At 36.2% G+C, this 26695-nt stretch overlaps 1 protein-coding gene and 1 long non-coding RNA gene across 3 annotated transcripts in view; one reads left to right on the forward strand and one right to left on the reverse strand.

Moving 5' to 3' along the window:
* Nucleotides 1-26695, forward strand: part of LOC115232631 (probable ATP-dependent RNA helicase DHX58) — a 146381-nt gene that overhangs the window by 118821 nt on the left and 865 nt on the right. For both annotated transcript variants that reach the window (XM_029802626.2, XM_036514355.1), the window contains 3 exons: nt 5907-6036; nt 12691-12936; nt 20598-20765. In XM_029802626.2, coding sequence (XP_029658486.1) covers nt 5907-6036; nt 12691-12936; nt 20598-20765 — 544 coding nt within the window. The remainder of the gene's footprint in view (nt 1-5906; nt 6037-12690; nt 12937-20597; nt 20766-26695) is intronic.
* LOC118768258 lies at nt 650-25825 on the reverse strand. The gene is made up of 3 exons (XR_005004089.1): nt 25595-25825; nt 22286-22292; nt 650-725 (listed from the first exon to the last, which is right to left on the reverse strand). It is a non-coding gene; the product is annotated as an uncharacterized LOC118768258 (long non-coding RNA).

Raw genomic sequence — 26695 nt, forward strand, 5'->3', positions numbered from 1 at the left:
CGGCCAGGAAGTTGTTTTCTGTAAGCAAGTTGAGGACCTTCTGTAATTCGCTCTTGATCTTAACAATGGTGTTAAAACGGCGACCTTTGAGCTGTATTTTTATTTTGGAAAAGTGACAGAATGCTGCAGGTGCTAAATCTGGTATATAGAGTGAGTGCAGAAGTGATACTATGTTGTTTTTGGTGAGAAACTTATGAGTGATGAGAACTTGGTGACAGGGTGCATTGTCTTCGTAAAGAATCCAATTCTTTGCACTCTACAGATGTGGTCTCTTTCATTGAACGTCCTCTCTCAAATGCTTCAAAATGTCGCAGTAGAACTCTAGATTAACGTTCTGGCCTTGGGGTACAAATTCTTGATGCTCAATACCATGGATGTTGAAAAAAAAACGGTGCGCATGCTCTTGATTGAGCTGTGGCTCTATTGTACCTTCTCTGGTTGTGGAGATGACGGGCTCTTCCATTGTGATGACTGCTGCTTCATCTCAGAGTTGTACCTGTAGACCTAACTATTGTCTGCCGTAACAGTCCTTGACATGAAGGATGTGTCGTCAGCAGCATGCTGATGGAGACCTTGACAGTTCAATGCGATGTTCTTACTGCTCAGTGGTCAGCAGGCAGGGCTCAAACTTAGCAGAAACATGCCACATGTTCATTTCAGATGTTAGGATTGTTTGCATGAATTCATATGACAGACCAACAACATCAGCAATGTTGTTGATTGTCCTTCAACGACCCTCATGCACAAGCTGATGAATTTTCTCCACATTTCTGGGTCTTCCAGAGATGTTCTTGCACTTTTGAAGTGCCTGTGCCACTCAAAACATTGCATACTACCCAATCCCTCATCACCGTAAGCTTGCCAAAGTATGTTCAATGTCTTTGTAGCAGACTTCCCAAGTTAAACACAAAATTTCATTGGCTGTTTGTTCCTGTCCATGACAAAATTGCAGAGAACAGCATACACATGATCATAAAAGTACAAAATTCACAACTTGTGAAGTAAACACAGTGATGTCACTTGGCACATTGCCTTGTGAATGTCACTGCTAGCTCTCACTCTGCATGCAATTATGTGCTGCCATCTGTTGGCATACTACAGAACTAGTCCAGGAACTTTTTGATATATGTATATATGAGATGAATCCTGCCTGTTGTTATATGAAAACCTGGATGGAAATAATTGTTGATATTATCAAGAGTATCACATAAACTGCTCTAAAGACTCAAACTCCTGTGAATCTTTAGAACTGCTTAATTTCTAACATAAAATAACAGGCCACACATTTTAGGGAAGATTGTAGTTGATGAAATCCAGTGGTTCTGAAATATTCCCAAGAAAATATTTTTTTGAGTGTTTCTCTTTATTTATTAATGAGAGTACAAAATAGTTTGTTTCCATATAATTCTCCTTACTTTATTATGGTGTTGGACAAGTTAAAAAATATTTACAACCATGCTAATTCTATTAAAACATGGTAGTTTGACTGTCAGATGAAAGAGAAAGTTGACATAGGCAGAATTTGAGCCTGGAATACAAAAGGGTGTAACTGAGTACTAAGTCACTGGAGCACCATTCTTTTGATTCTGCTATTTATTGCTTTGACTGTACTTAATAATAGTATTGTTTCTAATATTGTCACAAAACAAGAAATTTGACTTATATTGTTATTGACTAAAGAGAGATGAAATGCAAAGTTGAGCCCAGTAGGAATGTAAAAGACTAGAACAAATTTTGCAAGACAAATTGTCTGATTCTCTCACAATTCTACTAATCCAGTTTCTAACAAAGCTGTATTTGTTGGAGTGATGTGACTGATGAAATAGATTCTAATACTTGACTGGTAGATTACTTTATTACCACTAGAAGGATTAAAGGCAAAATTGACCTTGGAAGAATTTGAACTCAGAAACATAAAGTGACATAAAATAAGTATTGCAAAACACTTAATCTAATGCTTTACCAACCTTGTTATTTCTCCACTCTTTTTCTATCAGTCTATTACTCTTATTCTACCAAGTCATCACTCTTATTCTATCAATCCAACTCTCTTGTACTATAACCTGTTAATGTTATTCTACCAGTTCAGTACCCTTGTTTTGCCAGTCTTCTGAATTATTTTGTGTGTTTTAGAGAAAGGTAAATTTTAATATTTTGAGCTATTCATCATACTCTTTGCTGACATAGAAAATTATTAATTTCTTTAAACTTAATTTTTATTTCCTTCTCAGTAATAACGATTATGTTTGATATGAGATTAACTTTTTCTGTAGGAGTAGAAACAATAGATTAAATCAACCCAGTATATTACTTATGTGGAATCAACTTCTTAGATATGAAAGAGGAAGTTGGTCACTGGCAGGATTTTTTGTAGTAACTCAAGACTGAGCACTGTAAAATATTTAACCTAGACTGCTACAATTTCCCCTAAACTGCCAAATAACAGGCTGACAAGGAACCTATTATGCAGTCATTCTACTTGCTAGAAATAGCTAGCTAAACTTACTCCTATTTTCAAAAAAGTGAAACACTCATTAAATAATGTAGATTTAAATATTAAAAAAAAAACCAAAACAAAACTGAATGGTCATGGCTGGATTGCCTTTGATTATGACACTGTGTAACAAAATATTTTTCCTTTTGTTTTTGGTTGGTATGTTTTATTTCCTATTTGCTTCTAAAGAAATCAAAGGAAATGCTTACTATTCCTTTCAAACTTTGCTTTTGTGACTTGGACATCAATGTTTTGAAACTGACCTATTTTCCATTACATTTCAGATTCAGTGCTGAGTTGCTGAAGCAGAAATATCATTATAGCAAATATACTGCTCAATACCACAGACACTTGAGCATGTCCCTTTGTGGCTTACAATATGTGCATTACTATTGATATTATCAAGAGCAGGAGTAGTTGGGGAGCATCATAACTATGTTCTGAGAGGGATTCTTTGGGGTTTCAATAAATGTAACAAAAGCAAAGTTTGAAGGAGACATTAGCCATTTTTCATACTTTCTAGGGCTAAACAAATAGGAAATAATAGTTGCTACCCAAGGACAAAAACCGTGTAATTCTTCTCAATCAAAAATGACTTCAGGTTAGACAATAATAACAACAATGGTCTAAATAAAATATTATCTCTGCCATATTTCAATGCCTAGGAAAGTTCTAATTTTCAAGTAGATACTTATAGTAATAAATGTGTATGATAATATAAAAGAAAATTAATTTTGAATTCCTCTTTTGTATCAATTAACAATCAATAACTGATACAAAGAAGTCAGAACACACTAAATAGTTTTACTTCCCAAATAAAATATCGTCAGAAGTATCACATAAGCTACTCTAAATATTTAGACTGTTAATCTGAGACTGATAAAAGTTAGTACCAATCATGTAATGTGGTTGATTAAATCAGATACATGATTCCACCAATATACTACTTTAGCTGAATTAGTACAGCAATGGCTAGTACAGTTTGCAAGATATTTTGTCATGTCTCTTTATGTTCAGATTTAAATCCCACTAAAACTGACTTAACCTTTCATTCTTCAAATAGTCTATGAAATAAGCACTAATGAAATACTTGTGTTAAATTAAATCAATCATTTCTCAAAGAAAATTGTTTTTGTGCTCAAGTAGTTAATCTATATACTATTTATTTTAGATTCACTTCAACATTTAAATTTAATTTGTCAAAATATTTTCGTCACTTTGAGACCGTGACCTGTTCACTGACAAAATTTCGGGCTAGTGAACAGGTCGCGGTCTCAAAGCGGCAAAAATATTTATTTTAGTTTTCCTATTACTGAAACCAAAAGAGTAACCTCCCCTTAGCCAATGAACTTTTCTTAGTCTTTTATATTCCACTCGTATTATTTTTCTCACTTCTTAGTGCCTCTTCCACATGTATATCAACTGGTTTCCTTTTACACTTGCACAAAAACAAATATTGTATGTATGGCATATATACAAATTGATATGGTTGTGATCATGGCAGTGATCATGACACATCGAGTACAAAATTAGTTTTGTCACTCCTTACAGTAACAAAAGTGATTTTTGACTTTGCCATAAAGTCACCAATTCATTTTGGTGGGAAGGTATGGTTGACTAAATCAGTACCTCAGTACCTAACTTCATCATTTATGTTATAAACACCTGACCTGTACAAAGAAAAAATTGACTCTCATGATATATAAAGGTAGAATAGAAAGAGATAAAATGAAATACCTAAAGGCCTTAATCATTCTTCCATCTGTCACAATCATCATCATCATCATCTTTTAACGTCTGCCATCCATACTGGCATAGGTTGGGCTGTTTGACAGGAGATGGCTTGGCATAAGACTGCACCAGACTTCTGTATCTCTTTTACCATGGTTTTTAGGCTGGATGTCCTTCCTAACATCAATCACCTTGCAGAGTAGCCCGAGTGCTTTTTATGTGGCGCCAGCACAAGCGAGGTCAGTTTTGGCAAGATTTTTACAACTGGATGCCCTTCCAAATGTCAATGAATTCAAATTTTGATACAAGGCCAGGAATTTCAAGGGAGGGAGTAAGTTGATTACATCAACCACAGTAATCAGCTGATACTTATTTTATCGCCCCTGAAAGAATGAAAAGCAAAGTTGAGCCCAGTGACATTTGAACTCAGAGTGTAGAGAACTGAGTGGAATGTTGCCAAGTATTTCATGCAGAATGGTTACGATTCTTCCAGTACACTGTTAAGATAATGAAAAAATTAAAATAATTATTACTATAATGTTGATTTTATTTTTATACTTTCTGTGTTGGATGTCAGTGTGAGGGCACTAGAAAAACATCTGTCTCATATCAGGCTTGTCCTCTTCCACCCAAAAAAGCTGATGATACTACTTTGTTGAGAATTTCATGCAAACTTTTTAGATTACTTCTTTAAGATTATGTTGTAAACATATATATACATCAAGAATACTGGATTTTCATACTGTTTTTGGTGCAAAGTGTATATGTGCTTGTGAATCTGAAACTTAACTATGGGTCTGAATGTGCACCATAGCAAAAACATTAAAGAAGTGTAAAAACAATGTTTGTGAGATTTATTTTGAATTCAAATCTCACCTTGAACAAACTTGCTGTTCACTATTTTTTATGACAGAAATTCCAAAACATTTTTAGAGAAGAGCCTTATAAGAATGTTAGGTATCTAGTACTGGATTCAAACACCCCATACTTTGTTGTTTATTTTAGTACTATTTCTGGCTTAGTGGTTAAGGTATTCAGATCATGATCATAAGATCATGAGTTCCATTCCCACTGGCACATTGTGTTCTTGAGCAAGACATTTTATTTTTCTTTGCACCACTCAGTTGACAAAAATGAGTTGTACCTGTATTTCAAAGGGTCAGCCTTGTCACATTCTGTGTCACACTGAATCTCCTTCAATGCTATGTTAAGTATACAGATGTCTGTGGAAAGCTCAGCCACTTTGCATGCTAATTTCATGGGTAGGCTGTTCTTTTGAATAGATCAACTAGAATATGTATCATTGTAACCGATGGAGTACCAGTGAATAAGTAAGTTCTCTTCATCCAAATTATTCTCCAAATTCCCATTTTATATATGATAACTCAGATAATTTAGGGCAGAATTTCAATCATCCTTGTGTATCATTAATTAAAATTAAAATGATACTGAGAGATTTTTTTTGTTTGTAAATGAAGTGAGTAAAACTAAAGTTTGGATATTCTTAATATTTGTGATATGCATCTAGCCATAGGTTCGGTACTTCTGTTACAGGAGATCTGTCAATCAATAATATCAGTATAAATTCAAAGGAATTGACTTTTTCCCTAAGAAATCAATAATAATAAAAGCAAAAATAAGCAATTACCAAATCATTTATTTATGTGTTTATATTACACAGAAATGTAACATAGTTTTACGGATACTGAATGGCTATCGTGCAAAGGATGCCTTAGAAATATTGTATGATTATATAGAGAATGAAACACTTGAAACAGATGCCTTTCAAAACTTGAAGATTTTGTTAAAACGTGAGTTAATATTACCTTAATTTTACTTCATTCTTATTTTCACCTTCATCTTTTTCTTTTTCAATTCTTCAAAATTAATAGATGCATATGCATATAGACACAATTGCATATTCTCTCACCCTTACATTTGTTTTAATGCCTGATATATATATTAGAAGAGTATTGTTTGTATGTATATTCTTCACACATTCTTTCATATGTTTGAATTATTGAATTGTGGAAATGATGGGGCAGCAGCTTGAGGGATTTTAATTTATTACATTGGTTGCTTATTCATTGTTATTGTAAATTGTGGAATACAAAGTAGACATTGATGTTAGAATAGATAATTAAATTTGAACATATATATGAGGGTTGGCTGCAGAAATCATAACCTGACCAAGATACTCTCATGGAATGTGACTAAATGTAATTTATTTTTCAACATAAGCTCCCTTGCAGTCTACACACTTCTTCAATTAGTGTTGCAGTGCTTGGATCCCATTGATGAAGAAGCTTTCATCCTGTTGGTCAAAAAAGTTATCAACAGCAGACATGACATCATCATCAGTGCAATACTGGTTCCCAGTCAAGTGATTTTTCATGTTGGGGAATAGATGATAGTTAAATAGGGTCAAATCAGGAGAATAGGGAGGTTAATCAACCAATTCAAAGCCACTGTCATGCACAGCAGCTATTGAAGCCAAGGACTTGTGTGCTGGAGCATTGTGCCTATAAAGCAAGACACCTTTTGTTGGTTTTCCTGTGCGTTTTGTAATGATAGCCTATCATCACTGCCTCAGCAAGTTAGCATAATACTCTCCATTGATGGTATAGCTCTTTTAAAGATAGTCAATAAACAAAATGCCTTTTGCATCCCAAAAGACTGAGGCTATCACTTTCCCTGCTGATGAAACAACCCTGGTCTTCTTTGGAATAGGGGAGGTGAAGTGTTTCATTACATGGATTGTCACTTTGTTTCTGGCTCAAAGTGATGAACTCAGCACTCATCCTAGCTTTGGAAATGTTCAAGGAAACCTGTGAATCTGCCTCAAACAATATCAGATTTTCCTGTGATGTGATCAGCCGGGTGTGCTTTTGATCAGGTGTCAGAAGACATGGCATCCACCGAGCAGAAACCTTCATCATATCAAGTTCATCGTGTACAATATTCTTAACTCTCTCATGAGATATATTAATAGCATTGGCTATTTGACTCATAGTCAGTTTCTTGTTATCCACCAGTATGTTGCGAACATGATCAATGTTTTCAATGGTGATGGCAATTTCAGGATGTCCAGAGTTTGGGTCATCTTCAAGACTCTCCCTTTCCCTCATAAATTCAGCTGCACACTTTTGCACCATCCCCTAATGAAGCCATCACGTCAGCATAATTGAGAGATAAACCCTTTTTCTGCAGGTACTTGATAACACAACAATGCCAAATTTTGTCCATTTTAAAGTGAAGTTTTTACCAGTTATGTTTGAAGTTTTCTTAGAACAGTCAGATGTTAGTTTACCTGGAAAGAAACAATGCAATTATTAATATGAAGATTGAAACTAATGCATGCAAGATTTCACAGCTCTAGCATCACTCCTTCATAGTTGGCCTATGAAGCTTTTGGTCCACCCTTGTATTGCTGGTTCTATTGAAATGGGTTCATTTTTGCACACACTAACATATATATTGGTCTACTGTACTGTTTCTTTTTACCTAATTTCAGTCATAATGTGTGTGTGTGTGTGTGTGTGTGTGTGTGTATCATCATCATCACCATCGTTTAACCCATGCTGGCATGGGCTGGATGGTTTGACTGAGGTTTAGAGAACCAGCAGCTGCATCAGGCTCCAATCTGATCTAGCTTGGTTTCTACAGTTGGATGCCCTCCTTAACACCAACCACTCTGGGAGTGTAGTCGGTGCTTTTTACGTGTCACCAGTAGAGGAGCCAGTCAGGTAGGCCTGACATTGATCACATTTGGATAGTGCTTTTTACGTTCCACTGGCACAGGGGCCAGTCAGTGGGTACTGGCATTGGCCACATTTGGATGGTGTTTTTTATGTGCCACCAGCACAAGAGCCAGTCAGCGGCTACTGGCATCAGCCATGTTTGGTTGGTGATATTTATGTGCCACCGATATGGGAGCCAGTCAGGCGAACCTGGTATCGACCATGTTTGTATGATGTTTTTTATATGCCAGCAGCACGGGAGTCAGTATATACACACACACATACATATATTTATGTATAGGTATATATGTATGTACGTATAGGTGTATGTATGTATATATATATATATATATGTATATGTATATATACATACACACATGCATATATATAGCTTTGTGTGTGCTTAGAGATACACTGTTCCAGAAAAGATGTATATGTAAATGACATATAGACATGTAATCTTGGTTATTGCCCTTGTGTTTTTCTTCTTGTCTTCTTTACCAGCATCTCTTATTTAAATGTTATTTGCTCAAAAGGTAACTAACAAACAGTTTTGTTTTCAGCTTGATAAATGGTGGAATAAATTATTATTTCAATCCTGGGTAGCTGTATTTACAACATTTGTGGTTTTCTATTATATGATTGTCTTTACTCTCTTAACTTATTGAGTACTTTTCTATTTGTTGAAGCATTACCACATAATATATATATATAAGGTGTATTATGAGCATTTATAGAACACAGTCCTATATAAACTCAACAAACAACTAAAGATGGAGAAGAGATGTTAATTTGATAAAATTTTAATCCATGCGTACGATCATTTCAAATGTTAATACCAACATGTAAGAAACATGGAAGAGATTAAATTTATTATACTTAATTTAATTATATATTACCATTCTCCTCAGTGCAAAAATGAAGGATACATAAGAAAAGTCGTAACAGAAGAATTATGTTGTTACAGGATACTGTATTGAGTCTATGTTGCATAACACAACTATGCTCGACTCAACACTACCTAACCATGTTTTTATATTTTATCTTTCACAATCTTTTTATTGATATCTAAACAAGTTATGTGACACGGACTGAATACAGAATCCTGTAATAACATAATTCTTCTTCTGTTCCGACTTTTTTGATGTATCCTTCATTTTTGCACTGATAAGAATGGTAATGTATAATTAAATTAATTATAATTAATTTAATGTCTTTCACGTCTCTTCCATGTTTCAACAGTGATGGGGTAAGTGGTGTGGGCATACTCCTTGCAGAGAAATGATTTGATAAGGTCATCGAGGTAGTGAGAGTATGCAATACTGTACTTAAGCTTTGGCTAGTTTTGCTGAGTAGTACAGCAGCAATTTTCTCTGGCTATGCCCCACCCTTCCTTGTAGGGGTACCAAATGAACAATAGGACCACTTTTATGATATTCTTCTGCAGGCTATCTCAAAGACAAATGACAATGACCCCCATCTTTGTGGCTGGTAATTTCAATGAACATGGTGGGCAGTAGCCAGGTATCTTTCGTGGTATACATGGAATTAGTTCCTGAAATGAAGAAAGAACAAGGATACTGGAGTTTTGTGATGCAAGTAACCTAATGATCTGCAACATCAACCAGAAAGTGAGATACATGATTGCTCATAAATGCAAGATCTCCCATGGTGAAGAATGTACCTCTTAATATAGATTAGTCACTAGTGACTTTAGACTTTAGGCTAGAAGGATTTCAAGAAGCTAACCAGTGTGAAAAAGAAGGATTTGGAAGCTTCACAATCCTTTACATTGTCAGAGATTTAAGGACACCTTAATTGAGAAATTTAACGAGAAGGAAGAGAAATTACAGACTTGTAACATAGAGGGCAACTGGGAGTTCCTGTGGGACAGCTTGCTGAGTGCCACAGACTAAATCTGTGGCTAGTGCAAAATCCCAACCAGACTTAGGTTGATGTGGTGGAATGATGTTGTAGACAAGGCCATTAGAGTGAAGAAAGTGGGTTGAAATGACTGTAAGAATGGTGGTAGCAGAGAACTATATCAGGTAGCTAGGAGGGAAGCTAGAAGACAGGTATAGAAGACAGGGGAGAAGGAGAAAAGAGTGATGTGAGGACCAGAGATTTGAAGTGTTTTAGATTGCAAGACAGTGTATAAGAGAAAATCATGACATAGTAGCAGAGAAGTGTGTTTGTATGGATGATGGCTCACATGCAGTTTGTGATTCTGCAAAGAAGGAAGCTTGGAAGTGCCACAATGAAATATTGCTAAATGTAGAGAATGCACAGGAGAAGGAGAGCCTGCCTAATGTTGACCCAACAGAGGGGCTGGCTATCTGAATTGGCAGTAGCTTAGTAGATAAAGCAATTAAGGATATGAAGACAGGGTAAGCCTCTAGCCCATTAGGAATAACTACTGAGATGATTAAAATAGCTGGTGGAGTGGGATATGATCTGGTCACCTATATAGTTAGGTTGTCCACAAGTGAGTTATACCCAATGATTGGTGTAGCAATATTATAGTCAACTGTTACAAATGCAAGAGTGATGCCCTAGACAGAAATAATTACAGAGGCATCAAATTACTGGACCAGGTCATGAAAGTTGCTGAAAGGGTCATAGCTCAATTTATCAAGAGGAGAGTTAGCATAGATATAGTGCAGTTTAGATTTGTGCCAGGGAGAAGCAAAATTGATGCTATTTTCCTAGTGAGGCAACTGCAGCAGAAAAACTTGATCAACAATAAACTTCTGTATCTGGCTTTTGTTGATATGGAGAAAGCTTTTGACAGGGTCCCCCCACTCCCTTATCTGGTGGGCAATGCAGAAGCTAGGGATAGATGAATGGCTGGTGAGAACTGTACAAGCCATGTACAAAGATGTTATCAGTATGGTGAGGGTTCGCAGTGAGTATAGCAAGGAGTTTCGTGTACAAGTAGGGGTCCACCAGGGATTGGTTCTTAGCCCCCTCTTGTTTGTCATAGTCTCCAAGCTATAATTAAGGAATTTAAGACTGGCTGCCCTTAAGAAATTTCAGGTATAAAAGCATGGACAGGAATCAAAGGGCCTTAGAGTTAATTTAACAAAGATCAAAGTCTTGATAAGTAGGAAAGCAGACAAATCACAAATCCCTTCTGGGAGATGGCCCTGCCCAATATGTAGAAAAAGTGTCAGGAGAAACTCCATATGGTGTCCTCAGTGCAAGCTGTGGACACATAAGAGGGTGCAGTGGTATCACTAGAAGACTAACAGAAACAGTATTCTTTACATGTACAGATACAATAAACACTAGAAATGTACAGAAAATAGACTCCATCTAATGCCAGGAGGGATATCTAGAACTAGTTGATAGTCTTCTTTATCTGGGTGACCAAGTCAGCAGTGGAGGTGGATGCTCTGAGAGCATAGCTGCAAGAATAAGAATAGGCTGGGCAAAGCTCAGAAAGTTTCTACCTTTGCTATTAACAAAGGGCCTCTCCTTCAGAGTGAAAGGCAGATTGTATGCAGTCAAACATGGGTTGTGACTGCAGAGTACATGTGGAGGCTTGAAAGAAATGAAGCTTGTATGCTTCACTGGATGTGCAATGTCAGTGTGCATGTGTGACAGAGTGCAGGCGTCTTGAGAGGAAAATTGGGCATAGGAGGCATCAGATGTAGTGTGAAAGAGAGAAGACTGCATTGGTATGGTCATATGATGCATATGGATGAGGGCAGCTGTATAAAGAAGTGTGATCTCTAACTGTGGAGGAATCTGTGGAAGAGGTAGACCCAGAAAGACATGGGATGAAGTGGTGAGGCATAATCTTCAAATGATGGGTCTCACAGAGATGATGATAAATGATTAAGAGCTTTGGCCATTTGGTGTGGTTGAAAAAACACATCAAGCCAAGTAAATTTGTAGTCGTAGCTGATACTAGAGACATGTAAAAAGCAACTAATCCGGTGACTCATAAAAGGCACCCATGCTGGTAACACATAAAAGGCTCCTACTACATTCATGGAGTGATTAGTATTAAGAAGGGCATTGAGCCATAAAAACCATGCCAAATCGCACTGGAGCCTGGTACAGTTCTCTGGTTTACCAGTTCCAGTCAAACTGTCTAACACACACACACAAATATATATGTGTGTGCGTGTGTGTTTATATATATATTTAAACATATATATCATCTTTGGAACAGTGTATTTTGAAGCACACAAGACTATAAATAATTGCATTTAAATATTGTGTTGAAAACTCTTTTAGGATAGAAAGCGCCAAAGGCTGACTGCAGAATTCTAACCCACATTTCTTGCAGACAATCTAATATGTGCATGCTTTTATATGCATAGCTGTATGTGTGCTTAGGTCATCAACAAGAAATTGGTATTCACCTCTGGGAGAATTGTTAACAATGTTCTCTACTGTGTGCTAGACATTTATCATAATCACCTGCACTCATGTCCCCTATATATCATTGGTGTTACTAGTTATGTGGATGTCGTGCTATGCAGTCCTTTGAGTTCAGGAATAATATTTCATTCTTTAAAGAAAAGATCCAATAACAGTTTTTCCCATAGTATTCTAAAGCTATAATAGATTATGAGAAAACCAATAAGGTGCCCTTTAGTTAATTTACTTTTGTTTGTATGTCTACATTCATTTTCTGCATTTATATTTTGAGCTCAGCTAATGAAAGAATGGAGACAAAAAGAAATCTAATCTATTTTATTCTGTTTATTTTAGGTAAACTAGAGGAATTTGAAGGTCATAGCACACAAGAAGAACTGGAGGCTGAAAGTTCATGTCTTTTGGAACTTGTAGATTTAATCCAGAAAAAATTTCATGATAAACCAGATTCCCGTGTCATAGTGTTTGCTGAGACCAAAATTTTGACGAGGATTTTGGCAAAGGTGTTAAAAGATAAAAGTGAAACAGCTGATTTCAATCCACAATATTTGATGGCAGGATTAAATAAAGATAGTGTTCCTGGTGTGTATAATAATGCTCACTTTCTATATATTTATTTGCAGTTATGAAGGTTCTCTATATAAGCGAGTTTACAACTGTGAACGGTAATTGATGAATATGTTGTTGCTCCAGGTAGCTCTGGTCAAGCAGATATGTGGTTAAATTCATTCTAGATGTTACCATCCTTTTTTTTTTTTAACATACTGGGGACATGTGGTCCTTGCTTTTTTAGGACAGTTGGGTATGATTTGAGGAATATTTGGCTGCTATTTGTAGCAGAAGTGACTGCTTGAGCTCTGTCTTATTGGTTCATAGAAGGTTATGGAATTTTTTGAACCAGTTAAATCTGGATACCATAAAAAATATTTAGATAAAGGATGACAATAGTTTTATGAATGTGAAAGAGTTAAGCAAAGTCTTGAGCTAGAAAATAAGCCCTCATTAAATTTCAGGGCAAATAGTATGAAATCTGTATTAGCAATATGATGCTACATGGTAGGAAAATATGATATTTCCAAGGGGATGATTGTGTGGATATTGAAAATAAATCACTTGAGTATGGTCTATTTATTGTGTAACAGTTATAAACAAAAAATAGAGCTGATAGATCTCACAGATGAGGTTGATATTGGATCAGTAGCAGCAGCAAAATCCTATGTAGTTGCACAGTATCTTATCCAGTAGTTCCTGTTTCTTGCAGATTGAGTGACTATGTAGATGCTCCCTCAGATTGTAACTTCCATGTTTTTATTTTATTTGGAATGAAATGGTTTCAATTGATGACTGAAATTGTCCTGTGATTTCACTTTGTTGGGAGCTTATCACCTTACTACATACTACTACTACTACTACTACTACTACTACTACTACTACTACTACTACTACTACTGCTGCTGCTACTGGATGTAAAGTTTTAGCACCAGTGGAGTATAAATTAACATGTGACAGTGTTGGCCAATACCTACCATGGTTATTATGTTGGTATTATTAAATCAAAACGAGTGACAAATGGTATAAACACCACTCTGAGGCTGTAACTGAGGAAGAAAATGTAGCAATTCTTTAAAGACCAAAACCAATAAAGTCACTTTATTGATTGACATGAGTATTCCTTGTGATCATAATATCTTGGCAAGAGAATTTGACAAGGTCAGAAAATATAAAGATTTGCTCATTGAAATAAAAAAAAAAACTGTGGAATCTCAAGGCAATTACAATACCAGTGATTGTAGGAGCACTAGGAATGTTCTACAAATGAACTGAAATTATTTGAGAATGATCCCTGGTTTAACATCCATGCAAGAAATGCAAAAAAATTGTTTTAATTGGTACGTCACATATTGAGAAGAGCATTTTCACTGACAATGATATCAACCCATGTAAAATTGTTTTACTTTTTTCTGTTTTCTTTTTTTTTTCTCTACTTTCATATAACCTGACTGTAAATTAACAATCTGGTATGTTTATTTTAGTGACCAATCAATGTATATAGTTAGTTCCTTTGCCCTAGGTGTTGGGAAGACACTTGGTAAGAAATGGAAACAAAATCAAAAGAAGAAAGAAAATATTAATAATAATAATAATAATAATAATAATAATATCCCCTGAGCGATATTGACAGGCTGTATCTAACCTGACAAAGATGGGCACAAGGGCTAATCAGCTGTGTATGTTGTATATGCTCAGAAGAACATATTTTGGAGTGGCACATCAAGAGTGTCAGAGAATCTTTGCTGCTTCAAGCAAGAATATCTGGTATAGTCAGGATATATACTGGTATGGAAATAGAGGTTTACAAAGAAAATATGAGTAAGGAGGATGAAATAAAATGGAATGGAAAAAAAAGATGTACAGTTAGTTTGCAAGAGAAGTGAGTAGGAATATAGATTCCAGTTAAAGGTGGAACTGGTTGTGGAAGAGTAATTTGAAGCCAGAGACAAATGCTTATCTGTGTTGCACAGAAAGAGAAAAAAAAACAACACTTAAGACAAATTACATGAAATGCAGGATTGACAGTGCAGCTGAAAGTGACAAGTGCAGGTTGTGTGATGACCAAGGTGAGACTGTATGGTATATTGAGAATGGGTACGTGAAGCCGGCCCAAAAAGAATACAGAAGTCATGATATTGTCACAAGAATGAATCATTGAGAGATGTGTGGTAAGTATGGATTAGATAGAGCAAAGACAAGATACGGGCAAACCCCAGGGTTAGGGTTAGGTTAATCAAGAATGTTAAGGTAAAGATTCTGTAAGTTGTAACAATCCAATGTGATTATGAAATTGAACATTGAAAGCATTAGGAAGAGTATCTAGTCATAGAACCCATGCAGCCTTGCAGCTCATTGGTTCCTTGTCAAACTGTTCAACCTGTGCCATCATGGAAAGCAGATGATAAATGATGATGATGGGCGAAATGCCACATTTTGTCTGGCATGGTAATGATTCTGCCAGCTCACTGCCTTGTAGTAGTAGTAGTTTCTTTATTTTTCATATTAGAAACTGATGGGGGTACATTACAAGGACTGAAGTTTAAGTAGAATTGAGTATAGGAAAATAAGTAGAAAACAACAATACAAAAGAGTAGGAAATGAAATATCCCTATATTGTATTGCCATCTTCAGTCAAACTAAGAGCCTTGAAAATTATAGATTACCCCCACTACCAAGCAAAAGCCTTTTCTCAAATGACCTATAGGTGCAGACTGAGAGTAGATTCTGTATGTCAGAGCATACAACACTTCTCTCTCTGAATAAGTTGATAAGGACATGACTGAAGAGGAAATTTTCTGTCTTCAGCCTTTTTAATCTTGTCCACTATATAACTTTCTCCATTATAGCAAACAGACCAAAGAAAACTGCTGGCTCTTCTTGGCAATCCCCACAATGTATTTGCCTGAGGTCATCTTTGCTTTTCTTCTTTCAAGGAGGTAGAATAAGTGCCAGTTGAGTACTAGAGTCAATGAAACTGACTTTCACTTCCCTTTAAAATTGCTGGCCTTATGCCAAAATTATAAAGGATTATTATTATTATTATTATTGAGTGAGAGAGCAGTGCATGCATCAAAGTGACACTGAGGTAAAATATATGAAGCCCCATGTACCCATCATGACTACTCATCTGATAAAGGCACACTATCACAGCTATATGTGCATGACATAGTGATCTCACATCAAGATAGATAGCACATCACCTTGCAGGTAAGACCCATGTAGGATTTTCTTTAGGTCGAGTAGCCCATCCCACTCAGAAGGTTCCTGAATTAGGGTTGTTTAAGGATGTTGAATGAAACACCCATATTTCCAGAGGTGAATTCAAACTCCAAAGAATTCCTCTCAACACATGGCTGTGATCAGAAATGCACATGTCATCAGCCACCAAACGACATGCTCAACTGGTTAAGGTCAAACAACTGACCAGCAAATTTGTGGTATTGAGCAGAATATTTGCTGTAGCCCATCTTTTACACCAAGACAAAACCATTTACATGTTACTACTTCTATTAAGTTAAGATCAGAAGCAATGAGAGCCACAGCCAAGTGTTGTCTCAGGACATTTATTATTATTATTATTATTATTATTATTATTATTATTATTATTATTATTATTATTATTATTATTATTATTATTATGGAGCGAGGTGGTGAAGCATGATCTTTGAATGTTGGACCTCACGGAGGCAATGACTAGTGACCAAGACCTTTGGCAATATGCTGTTCTTGAGAAGACTCACCAAGCTAAGTGAAATCACAGTTGTGGCCATTGCTGGTGTTATGTAACTGGTACCTGTGTTGGTGGATTGTAAAAAGCACCTTTCAAGTGTTGGCCTCACAGAGGCAATGTAGCTGATACTAGTGTTGTGCAACTAGCACCTGTGTTGGTGGCACATAAAAAGCACCTTTCAAGCAGTGGGCCTCATGGAGGCAAAGACAAATGATTAAGATCTTTGGCAATATGCTGTGCTAAAGAAGACCTATCAAGCCAAATGAAATCATAGTTGTGGCAGATACTGGTGCCATGCAACTGACACCCATGTCAATGGCATGTAAAAGCATCTATTACACTCTTAGAGTGGTTGGCATTAGGATGGGCATCTAGCTGTTGAAAACAATGCCAAATCAGACTAGAGTCTGGCACATGCTAGCATGGACACTGGACACTAAATGATAATGATGATATTATTATTACTTCATTTCATATATGCTGAACAGATTAGACTGTTGGAAAAGAAAATTTCCTAACATCGGGCTACAACAAGTAACCTTAGATGCCAAGAATCCACCTAAGTATCCTAGCTGCCCCTAATAACAGTTTCCTGGAGCTGTACTAAACTGGGTTTTATACCATATTTTCTCTATCCATCTGTTCAAATCTTTAGGGACAGTGCTTAATGCACCTATACAGGGATACATTTTACCTGCACTTTCCATAGTCTCTGTAACTCAATGCTATCTTCTTTATACCTCTCATATTGACTTTCTCATCATTTGGGACTGTAAAGTCAATTATTTGGCACTTTCTATTCTCTTTATCTACTACTACTGAATAAGGCCATCTAGCTTCTATAACTCTGTCTGAATGTTAAAGTCTCACAACATCTTATATTTCTTACTTTCTAGTACTTTACTGGGTTCATGTTCATACAATTCATCAGTATGGTTTTTAACTTCATTTGGCTTTTTGGTTTTGCTATGTCATGCTGCGACTCTAGCAGTTCTTAGTAAACTTTCTTCACTGTTACCTAGTTAGGAGTTTATATCTACTCTAGCTAACTTCTCACAGTCTTCTACTGATATTAACCCTCTTCCATCTTCCTTTCTAGGTAAATATAATCTTGTTACCCTTGTCCTTGGGTGGAGTCCTCCATTCATATTGATTCCTTCCTAGTTCTTCTGTCTAGCTTTGCTAATTCCGATTTTGTCCAATCTACAAAAGCTGTTGAGTATCTAAGTAATGACACTGCCCAAGTATTTACAGATTTTTACTAGATTCGGACCATTTAGCTTTCATTTCATTAGCTTCTTCACCCTTCTGATGTACTCTTTCTCAGTTTTAGTTTTCATTTCTACAGTTAGTAATCTGTCAGATTCTAATACTTCTAGATACTTATAACTCTTTTCTTCTTTCAGTGATTTTAATGTCTGTCCATCTGGTAATTGGATGCTTTCACTGTTGGCTACTTGTTCCTTTTTCATGACTAATATTGCACACTTATCCATGCCAAATTCCATATCTATATCTTTGCTGAAGATTCTTAAAGTTTGTGTTAAGGAATCTATCTCTTTTTATAATAATTCTTACTAAAAAGCTTCAGATCATCCATGTAGAGCAAATGGTTAATGTTTCCCTTACAATTTCTGAACTGAGACTCTGCATTTGCCTTCCTGAATACTAAACTGAGGGGGATTAAACATAAGACAAATATTGAAGGGGATAATAAATCTCCTTGGAAAATTCCCCTCTTGATATTAACTTTCCCTAATGTTGTGTCATCTGAGTAGAGGTCTACTTGCCATTTCTTCATTCTAATGCTAATTCTTTTATGTTGTCTGCAATACTGAATATACTCAAACAATCACTTATCCATGAGTGTGGAATCATCTTATAGACTTTCTTATATGCTATCTGTGCTATTGTTAATTTTTTCTTTCTAGATTTTACTTAATTTAGAACTGCTTTGTCTATATATTATAGATCATACATTCCTCTAGTCTTCTTCCTGCAACTTTTTTTGTTTTTCTGGCAGTAGATTCTGGCTGTAAAGGTGCTTGTAAATGCTTTCTGAAAGCATTCCTGTTAAAAGCTTCTGCTCTAATGATAAGCAAGTGATTGGTCTATAATCACTAGCTGTATTACTCTTGCTTTTTATCATTATTATTATTATTATAAAGGTGGAGAGCTGGTAGAATCATTAGCACACTGGATGAAATGCTTAGTTGCATGCCACTATGTTCTGAGTTAAAATTCCACTGAGGTTGAATTTGCCTTTCATCCTTTTGGGGTAGATAAAATAAATACCAGTTGAACACTGGGGTCGATGTAATCACCTCATCCCCACCTCCCCCAAGCTACCCTTGTGGCAAAAATTAGAAATAATAATAATAATCATAATAATAATAATAATTATTATTATGTTATTGTCTTTGCACAGCTTCTAATGCTGGAGATGTACTATGGTGTCAGATGTTTACTACCAGTGAGCTAAGGTAACACCTCTTACTTTTCAAGCACCATCCGGAGTATTTGAGTGGTTCCAAGCAGTGATGTTTTCTGCAAGTGCTCCACCCTTATTGCAGCCCCTATTTGTTCCATGTACTTCTCAAGATTTTTACTCACCGTTCCCAGGGCTCTGACAATTATTGGTACTACTACCATCTTTTTCAGCAACCACAACTGTTTAACCTCCCAAGCTAACCTTATCACATACCTTGTTGTCAGCTGGGCATGCTATATCTATGATCAAGCATCATTTGCTTTCTTTCTCAATTAATACTATGTCTGGCTTCCAATTCTCTATCTTATGGCTGTACTGAATCTTAAAATCCCATTGGATCTTTGCATTATCATTTTTGATGATGCCTTCAGGTTTATGTTCTACCACTTTTTTGCTCTCTCACATCCATACTTGTTGCAAAGTGTCCAATGGATAATTCTTGCTATATTGTCATGACGTCTCTTATATTCTTTCTGGGCTAGTGGCATACATTAACTGGTAATATGCCATATGGTTTCACCATTTTATCCACAAATTCTGCATTTATCACTTTTTGATGTATTGTCTATTCTGTATTTGATGTAATTCATTCTTAGTGCCTGCTCTTGGGCAGCATAGATTAGAGCCTCCGTTTCCAGTTTTAAATCACTTTTAGTCATCCGCAGCCATCTTCTCTGTCTGTCTTGTCTTCAACATCTCTATGAAATTTCCCATGCGTTCTTTTCTTTATCCACCTATTTTCAGTTTCATTCATTCTCAAGTCCTTTATCTTTGCAATCTTCCATCCTACACAAGCCTGACCTTCTTACTTCCAATAATAGTGATTCTGTGGCATTTTTTTATATACCATGCTATGTTGTTTTCTTCTGCTTTAATGCTGTGTTTGGATCCAACCAGTCCTCTTCCCCTCTTTTTCTTGCTACATACAGTTTGTCTGTGTCACTTTTTGGGTGGAGTATCCCATATTTAGTCAGCAACTTCCCTGTCTTTCTGTCTAAGTTGTTTAGTTTGTCTACTGGCCATGTGATTACCCCTGCTCCATATCTAAGGAGTTAAACCACCCAGGTGTTGATAGCTTCAGTCTTATTCCATCCATTTAATTTCGACTTAAAAGATCAGTCTTAGTCTGTGCAAGTACTCTACCTTATATTTTTCTGTCATTTCTTTCTCCATCAATTTATCCATTTCCAATATCTCCAAGTACTTATAGCCTGTCTTTTCTATCTGCTTCATAACTTCCCCTGATGGTATTGCCAGCCCATCCATACATTTGATTTTGCTTCTCTTCAAGACTATTATTATTATTGTTGTTGTTGCTGTTGCTGTTGCTGTTGTTGTTGCTGTTGTTGTTGTGTTGTTGTTGTTGTTACTACTACTACTACTACTACACTACTACTACTACTACTACTACTACTACTACTACTACTACTACTACTACTACTACTACTACTACTACTATTACTATTGCAGGTATGTCATTGAATAAGCAAAAAGATACACTTGGAATGTTTCGGAATGGTGTGTGCAAACTTCTGGTTTCAACTCCTGTAGCAGAAGAAGGTTTAGATATTCAGAAATGCAACTTAGTAGTTGATTATTTGACTGTACAGGGAGTAAGATCTCATGTGCAAAAAAGAGGTATGTATATGCCTTGCAAAGCAATTTTATTTCTTAATTTCATTGTCTTGCATGGTCTCTCTTTTCCTTTGTATCTTTTTTTGCTCTTTGACTTTTGTTTCTTTTTCTCTTGCATAGCTTCTATATCTTCTAGCTTGTCTAATCAGTCAGTCTTGTGTGTGTTTTATCTTGAGTCTTCTGTTGTTTGTCAGCTGTTTTGTCCTATCATCTGTTATGACTTACAGTTTTGATTACTTTTGTCTTTTATTTTATTTCTTCTCCTTTGTGTCTTGTATTTTGTGTCTAATGTCTTGGATCAAGTATATTGTCTTATATGACCTGTCTTTTGTATTGTATTTTCTCTTTTATGTCTTTTATATGGTGTTGTAATCATTCATGTTGAGCCTTGGATTTTGGCTCAGACACCCTTTTCTGTGTTGTCTTTTGTATTGAAAGTCTTAAATTTTGTACTTTTTATGTTCGCTTTTCTATCTTCCACTTGTTCACTAATATTTTGTATTTTGTATATTATATCTTGTTTTTTCTTGTCTTCTATCTTATCTTCTACTTTGTTCTGTCATTTATAATACATTGTATATTTACATCTTTTGTAACTGTTGTCTTACAGAATTTATATCTTGTCTATTTTCGATTTTGTGTGAATTGCTTACTTTTTATGAGTCATATTAGATAACATTTCCTTCTGTTTGATGTTTATGTGGCATTTCTGATACTCTGCTTCTCTCATTGTGTATTACTCTTCTTCATACCCTCTTATCTTCTGAGTCATGTGTGATATGAACTTTGCAGCAGTATCATATATTCACTGTCTTATGTTTTGTGAATTGTGTTTTCTGTTCTCTATCCTAAGCCTTGTGATTGTTCTTTGGTATGTCAACTTATGATGTATATTTTCTTTCTTGAACTTGTTATTTTGTCTTCTATCTTCAGTTCTTTGTTGTATGATTTCCTCTGTCTTGCACGTTCTACTTTCTGTCTTAATATCTGAGTGTGTGTGTGTGTGAGTGTGTGTGTGTGTGTATGTACGTATATATGTATGAGATGCATATTTGCGTGTGTATGGATGACGATATATATATGTGTGTGTATGTATATGGATGTATATGTTTGCATATGGGCGTCTATATGTGCATATGCATAAAACACATTCACACCCATATGCATGCATGCACGCGCACATGAGAAATTATGATAAACACAAATTTATATAAATTGTTCCCTACATATGTTTCCACATTGTTATTTGCAAATTCTGCACTGGATGCTCTGAGTGCACTATAATACTGAACCATAACAGATTATCAGAGAAATATTTTATTGCATTATTTTACAAAGATCAATTGTCGTTTGATCTCTGTAATGTAATACAACAAAGTTTTCTCCTGATGATATCGTATGGTTCAGCATCCTACTGCAAATAAAAAATCCAATGCACAGGTTGCAAATAACCACAATGGGGAAAAATATGCAGGGAACTAATGATATAAAGTTCATCTTGTGTTTATCATAATTCCTTCTACATTTGCTCTGTATATTATTACCTGTAATATTACTGATTACAGTAACCACACCACTTGACTGGAAGTAAACTGGATTATGATACTCTATATGTGTGTGTGTGTGTGTGTGTGTGTATTGTGTCACCCCATAAAGAATGTGGTTTTTTTATACTTGTTTTACTTTTCAAAATTAAGATAAAGTTTTTTTAAAATTTAAAATATACTCTCCTTCATTTTCTACAATGCTCTTCCATCTATCTGGTAGACTTGCAAGGCCCCTCTTCCAAAATTTACTTGTCCATGACGAAAAATACACCTCCATTACTGTTCTGACCTCATCTCCAGGATTCCTATTTTTTCTGACGAAATGATTCTGAAGGCTGCAGAATAAATGGTAATCAAATGGGGCAATGTCCAGCGAATATGGTTGGTGGGGTATCGTTTCCCATTTAAACTACTGCAGCCTTAAGCCATTCAAGCTGCTCACAGTAGATCTCCTTTGTTTTTGTTTGGTTTGGGTTTAAAAGTTCAAAGTGGAATAAACCTTTCATATCCCACCAAACAGATAACAACACCTTACATAGGTGAAGACCTTCTTTAGCTTATGGTGCTGGTGTTTCTCCTTTTCCCATCCACTGTCTTCGGCGCTTGACATTATTATAGAGAACCCATTTCTCATCACCCAATCACTATTTGGTCCCAAAGTGGCTCATTCGTGAAATGTTACCGCATAGAAGAGCACACGTTCACTTTCTGCATGCGATTAGACTCGGAAAGTTTGTGAAGAGCCCATTGACCTAATTTTATGATTTTTCCGATGGCACGCAAGTGTCGATGAATGGTTGAATGACCAAATCCAAGCTTCTCTGTTAGTTCCTCAACAGTTACAATAGGATTTTGTTCCACTAGGGTTGAAGGACATCCTCATCAAGCTCTACATTCTTCCAGGGTGAGGCTCGTCTTCTAGGCTGTAGTTTCTGGCTTGGAATTTCTGGTATCACCGTTGACACTGGCTTACGTTTATTGTCTGATCCCCATATAATGCATTAATATTCCTCGCACTTTCAATTGCGTTGTTGCCTTTATTGAACTCATAAAGCAAAATATGCCGAATATACTCCTTTGTCGCTTCTATTATAGCTTTGAAAAATAACTGTTAAAATGGAATTGTACTTTTCAAAACCTGCACTAAGAATAAGACTAAAGTACAATTACTACCTGCTTCTAAAGCAAGTTGATGCAGGTAGTTTATCCCATCCCTCCGACTTTTAGTTCATGCATTATTTATGGGATGACCCAATAGTAGTGATTTTTCCAGTTCAGTAATACTTCATTTGAGTATTTTGGTTGATAGGCTGCTTAAAAAGGAGTACAAACTGTACACCTTCTTAACCAATTAATTATTATGATAATTTATTGATTAATGATAATTAAGCAAATTCAAAGATTATATAGCGATTAATCACAGTACATTTATTGCAGTGAATAATAATAAATGAAGAAGGAATGAAGATGATTATTTTTCTAAGAGAATGACAATGACAATCGTTTCTAAGAGAATTGTTATTTATTATACATATAGATTACATATAGAGAGATTGTGTGATGTATAATAGTAAAACAAAATATTTATTTCATTTCATCAAACATTGTGCTGAATCATTGAATTACAACACAATCTTTGAGAAATACATCCCAAAAATACAAGAAAATATTTTAGAAGGTGTGTCCAACTTACTAACTAAATAGAAAATACTTAATTTAATATTTAATCAATCAAATCCCTTATTGGCTAAGATATTTATAAATGACATCTAAAGTGATAAAGTTAACTTGTAGCTATCATAGTAGCATTCAAACCTCTTAGTCACTTAAAAGATCTTAACATAAAGCAATAGCAATAAACCAATAAAATTTGCATGTCTATAAGAATTAGAGCCGCACATTTAAACTTATACGTCTATAACAATATAACATGAAAGAAAGCATTGAAGAAATTTTGTGCAGAACACAAGGAACATGTACTGAGATGGTATCAAAAAGATCCCAGACTAGTTATGTCTAATAAAAAAAATTAGCTTATTTACCTAAGTTTTATCATCATCTTCTTCGAGATAGTCACCTTCCGCTGCAATACACTAGTTCCAGTGGTCTTGCCACTTTTGGAATCCGGCTTGGAAGTCATTTTCCGTGAGTTGAGGACCTTCTGCGATTTGCCTTGAATCTTGACAACAATGTTAAAATGGCGACGTTTGAGCTTCATTTTCATCTTGGGGGAAAAGATGAAAGTTCGCAGGTACTAAATCCTATTCCCTGTTCCACTTCCGTGACCATGGAAATAACTTCCCTAACATTAAATGAAGTTCGTTGTCAGGAGCCCTCCTTACTCACCTGGAATTCGTAGCTACCGGCTCTGTCACTGCAATAGACTACACATACTACACTAAGTTGCAGTATCCATCAACAAGAAGAATAAACTATCTTATTGTTACCACTACGCCCTGTTAATGAATAAGCCATTGGCAGCCGACAAGTCAAATATACCACTTTAAACACAACTGCCCCACACTCAAGAGCAAGGTATTTAATCCATGCCGCCTATTTAGATTGCAGCCCAAACATGATAGACATCCAACTTCAATTACGAGGTGGTATCAAAAAGTTCTCGGACTAGTTATGTTTAATATAAAATAACTTGTTTACTTAAGTTTTAACATCATCTATTTCGAAAAAGTCATCTTGCGCAGAAATATACCAGTTCCAGTGTTCTTACCGCTTTTGGAATCCGGCCTGGAAGTCGTGATCTGTAAGTGAATCGAGAACCTTCTGCGATTCATTCTTGATCACGACAACGGTGTTTAAACGACGACCTTTGAGTTGCATTTTCATCTTGGGGAAGAGATGGAAGTCCGTAGGTGTAAAATCTGGTGAATAGGGCGGGTGCGGAAGCAATACCATGTTGTTTTTGGTGAGAAACTCACGAGTGTGGAGAGATCAATGACAGGGTGTATTGTCGTCGTGAAGAATTCAATTCTTTGCAACCCACAGATCTGGTGCTTTCGTCGAGTGTCCTCCCTCAAACGCTGCAACTCTGTCGTGCCTTCGGTTGTGAAGATGAAGGGCTCTTCCATTGTGACAACTGGTGCTTTGTTTCTGGGCTGTAGCCGTAGACCCAACTCTCATCAGCGGTGATGATCCTTGACATAAAGGATGGGTCATCAGTGACATGCTGACGGAGATCTTGACAGCCTTCGACGCGATTTAGGATTGCCTACACGGGCCCATACAACAGACCAGCAACATCAGCAATGTTGTTGATTATCTTCTGACGATCGTCATGCACAAGCTGATGAAATTTCTCCACATTTCCGGGGATGATGCTCGTGGCAAATCTACCAGATTGCTAATCCTCTTCCAGGAACGTTCTTTCGCTTTTGCAACACCCGTGCCACTCGAAACCTTGCATACGGCTCAGTGCCTCGTCGCCGTAAGCTTACTGAAGCATGCTCAATGTCTCTTTATTAGACTTCTCAAGTTTAATGCAAAATTTCACGTTGCCTTTTTGTTCCAACTTCCTGTCCATGACAAAATTGCTGACTACAGCATACACGTGGTCACAAAATCACAAATTTCACAACTTGCAAAGTAAACACAGCGATGTCACTTGGCGCATTGTTGGCGCATTGTTAGCGCATTGTCACTGTTAGCTCTCTGTTGACGCTTTACAGAACTAGTTTGGGAATCTTTTGATACCACCTCGTATAATCCAACAACACCAATTTTGGTCACTCTCGCTTAAAGACTACTGCAGCGATTGAGCGACTGAATCATGCTAACATCCCACACTAACTTGTGCAGTACTTAATGCAAGGAACTGATGTAACTGAAGACACTGCTGCAACCTGCTGGCAAAGTGGCACCAGAACCATACCAGCATCCCGTCCAAACACGTGGGCCTAAAAATATAGAAAATAACTGGTGTCGCTTTCATAGTTCTAACACCTAGAAGCCATCATGTTATTCTCTCAAAACTCTTACTTTGCTCTTTTCATCTTACAAGATAGATGTGTTCTACGCAGCCACGAAAGTTTGCTGTGTGGAATTATTCTTTTACTTGTTTCAGTCATTTGACTGCGGCCATGCTAGCGCACCGCCTTTAGTCGAACAAATCGACACTAAGACTTATTCTTTGTAAGCCTAGTACTTATTCTATCGGTCACTTTTGCCAAACCACTAAGTTACTGGAGATGCAAACACGCCAGCATCGGTTGTCAAGTGATGTTGGGGTGGGGTGGAGGTAAACACACACGCACACAAATATATATATATATATATATATATATATATATTTATATGACGGGCTTCTTTCAGTTTCCGCCTACCAAATATAATTATTGTATTCGCTTATTCACTTGTATTATATATAACTGG

This window comes from Octopus sinensis, linkage group LG2, assembly GCF_006345805.1.
Source record: "Octopus sinensis linkage group LG2, ASM634580v1, whole genome shotgun sequence".
NCBI lineage: Eukaryota > Metazoa > Mollusca > Cephalopoda > Octopoda > Octopodidae > Octopus > Octopus sinensis.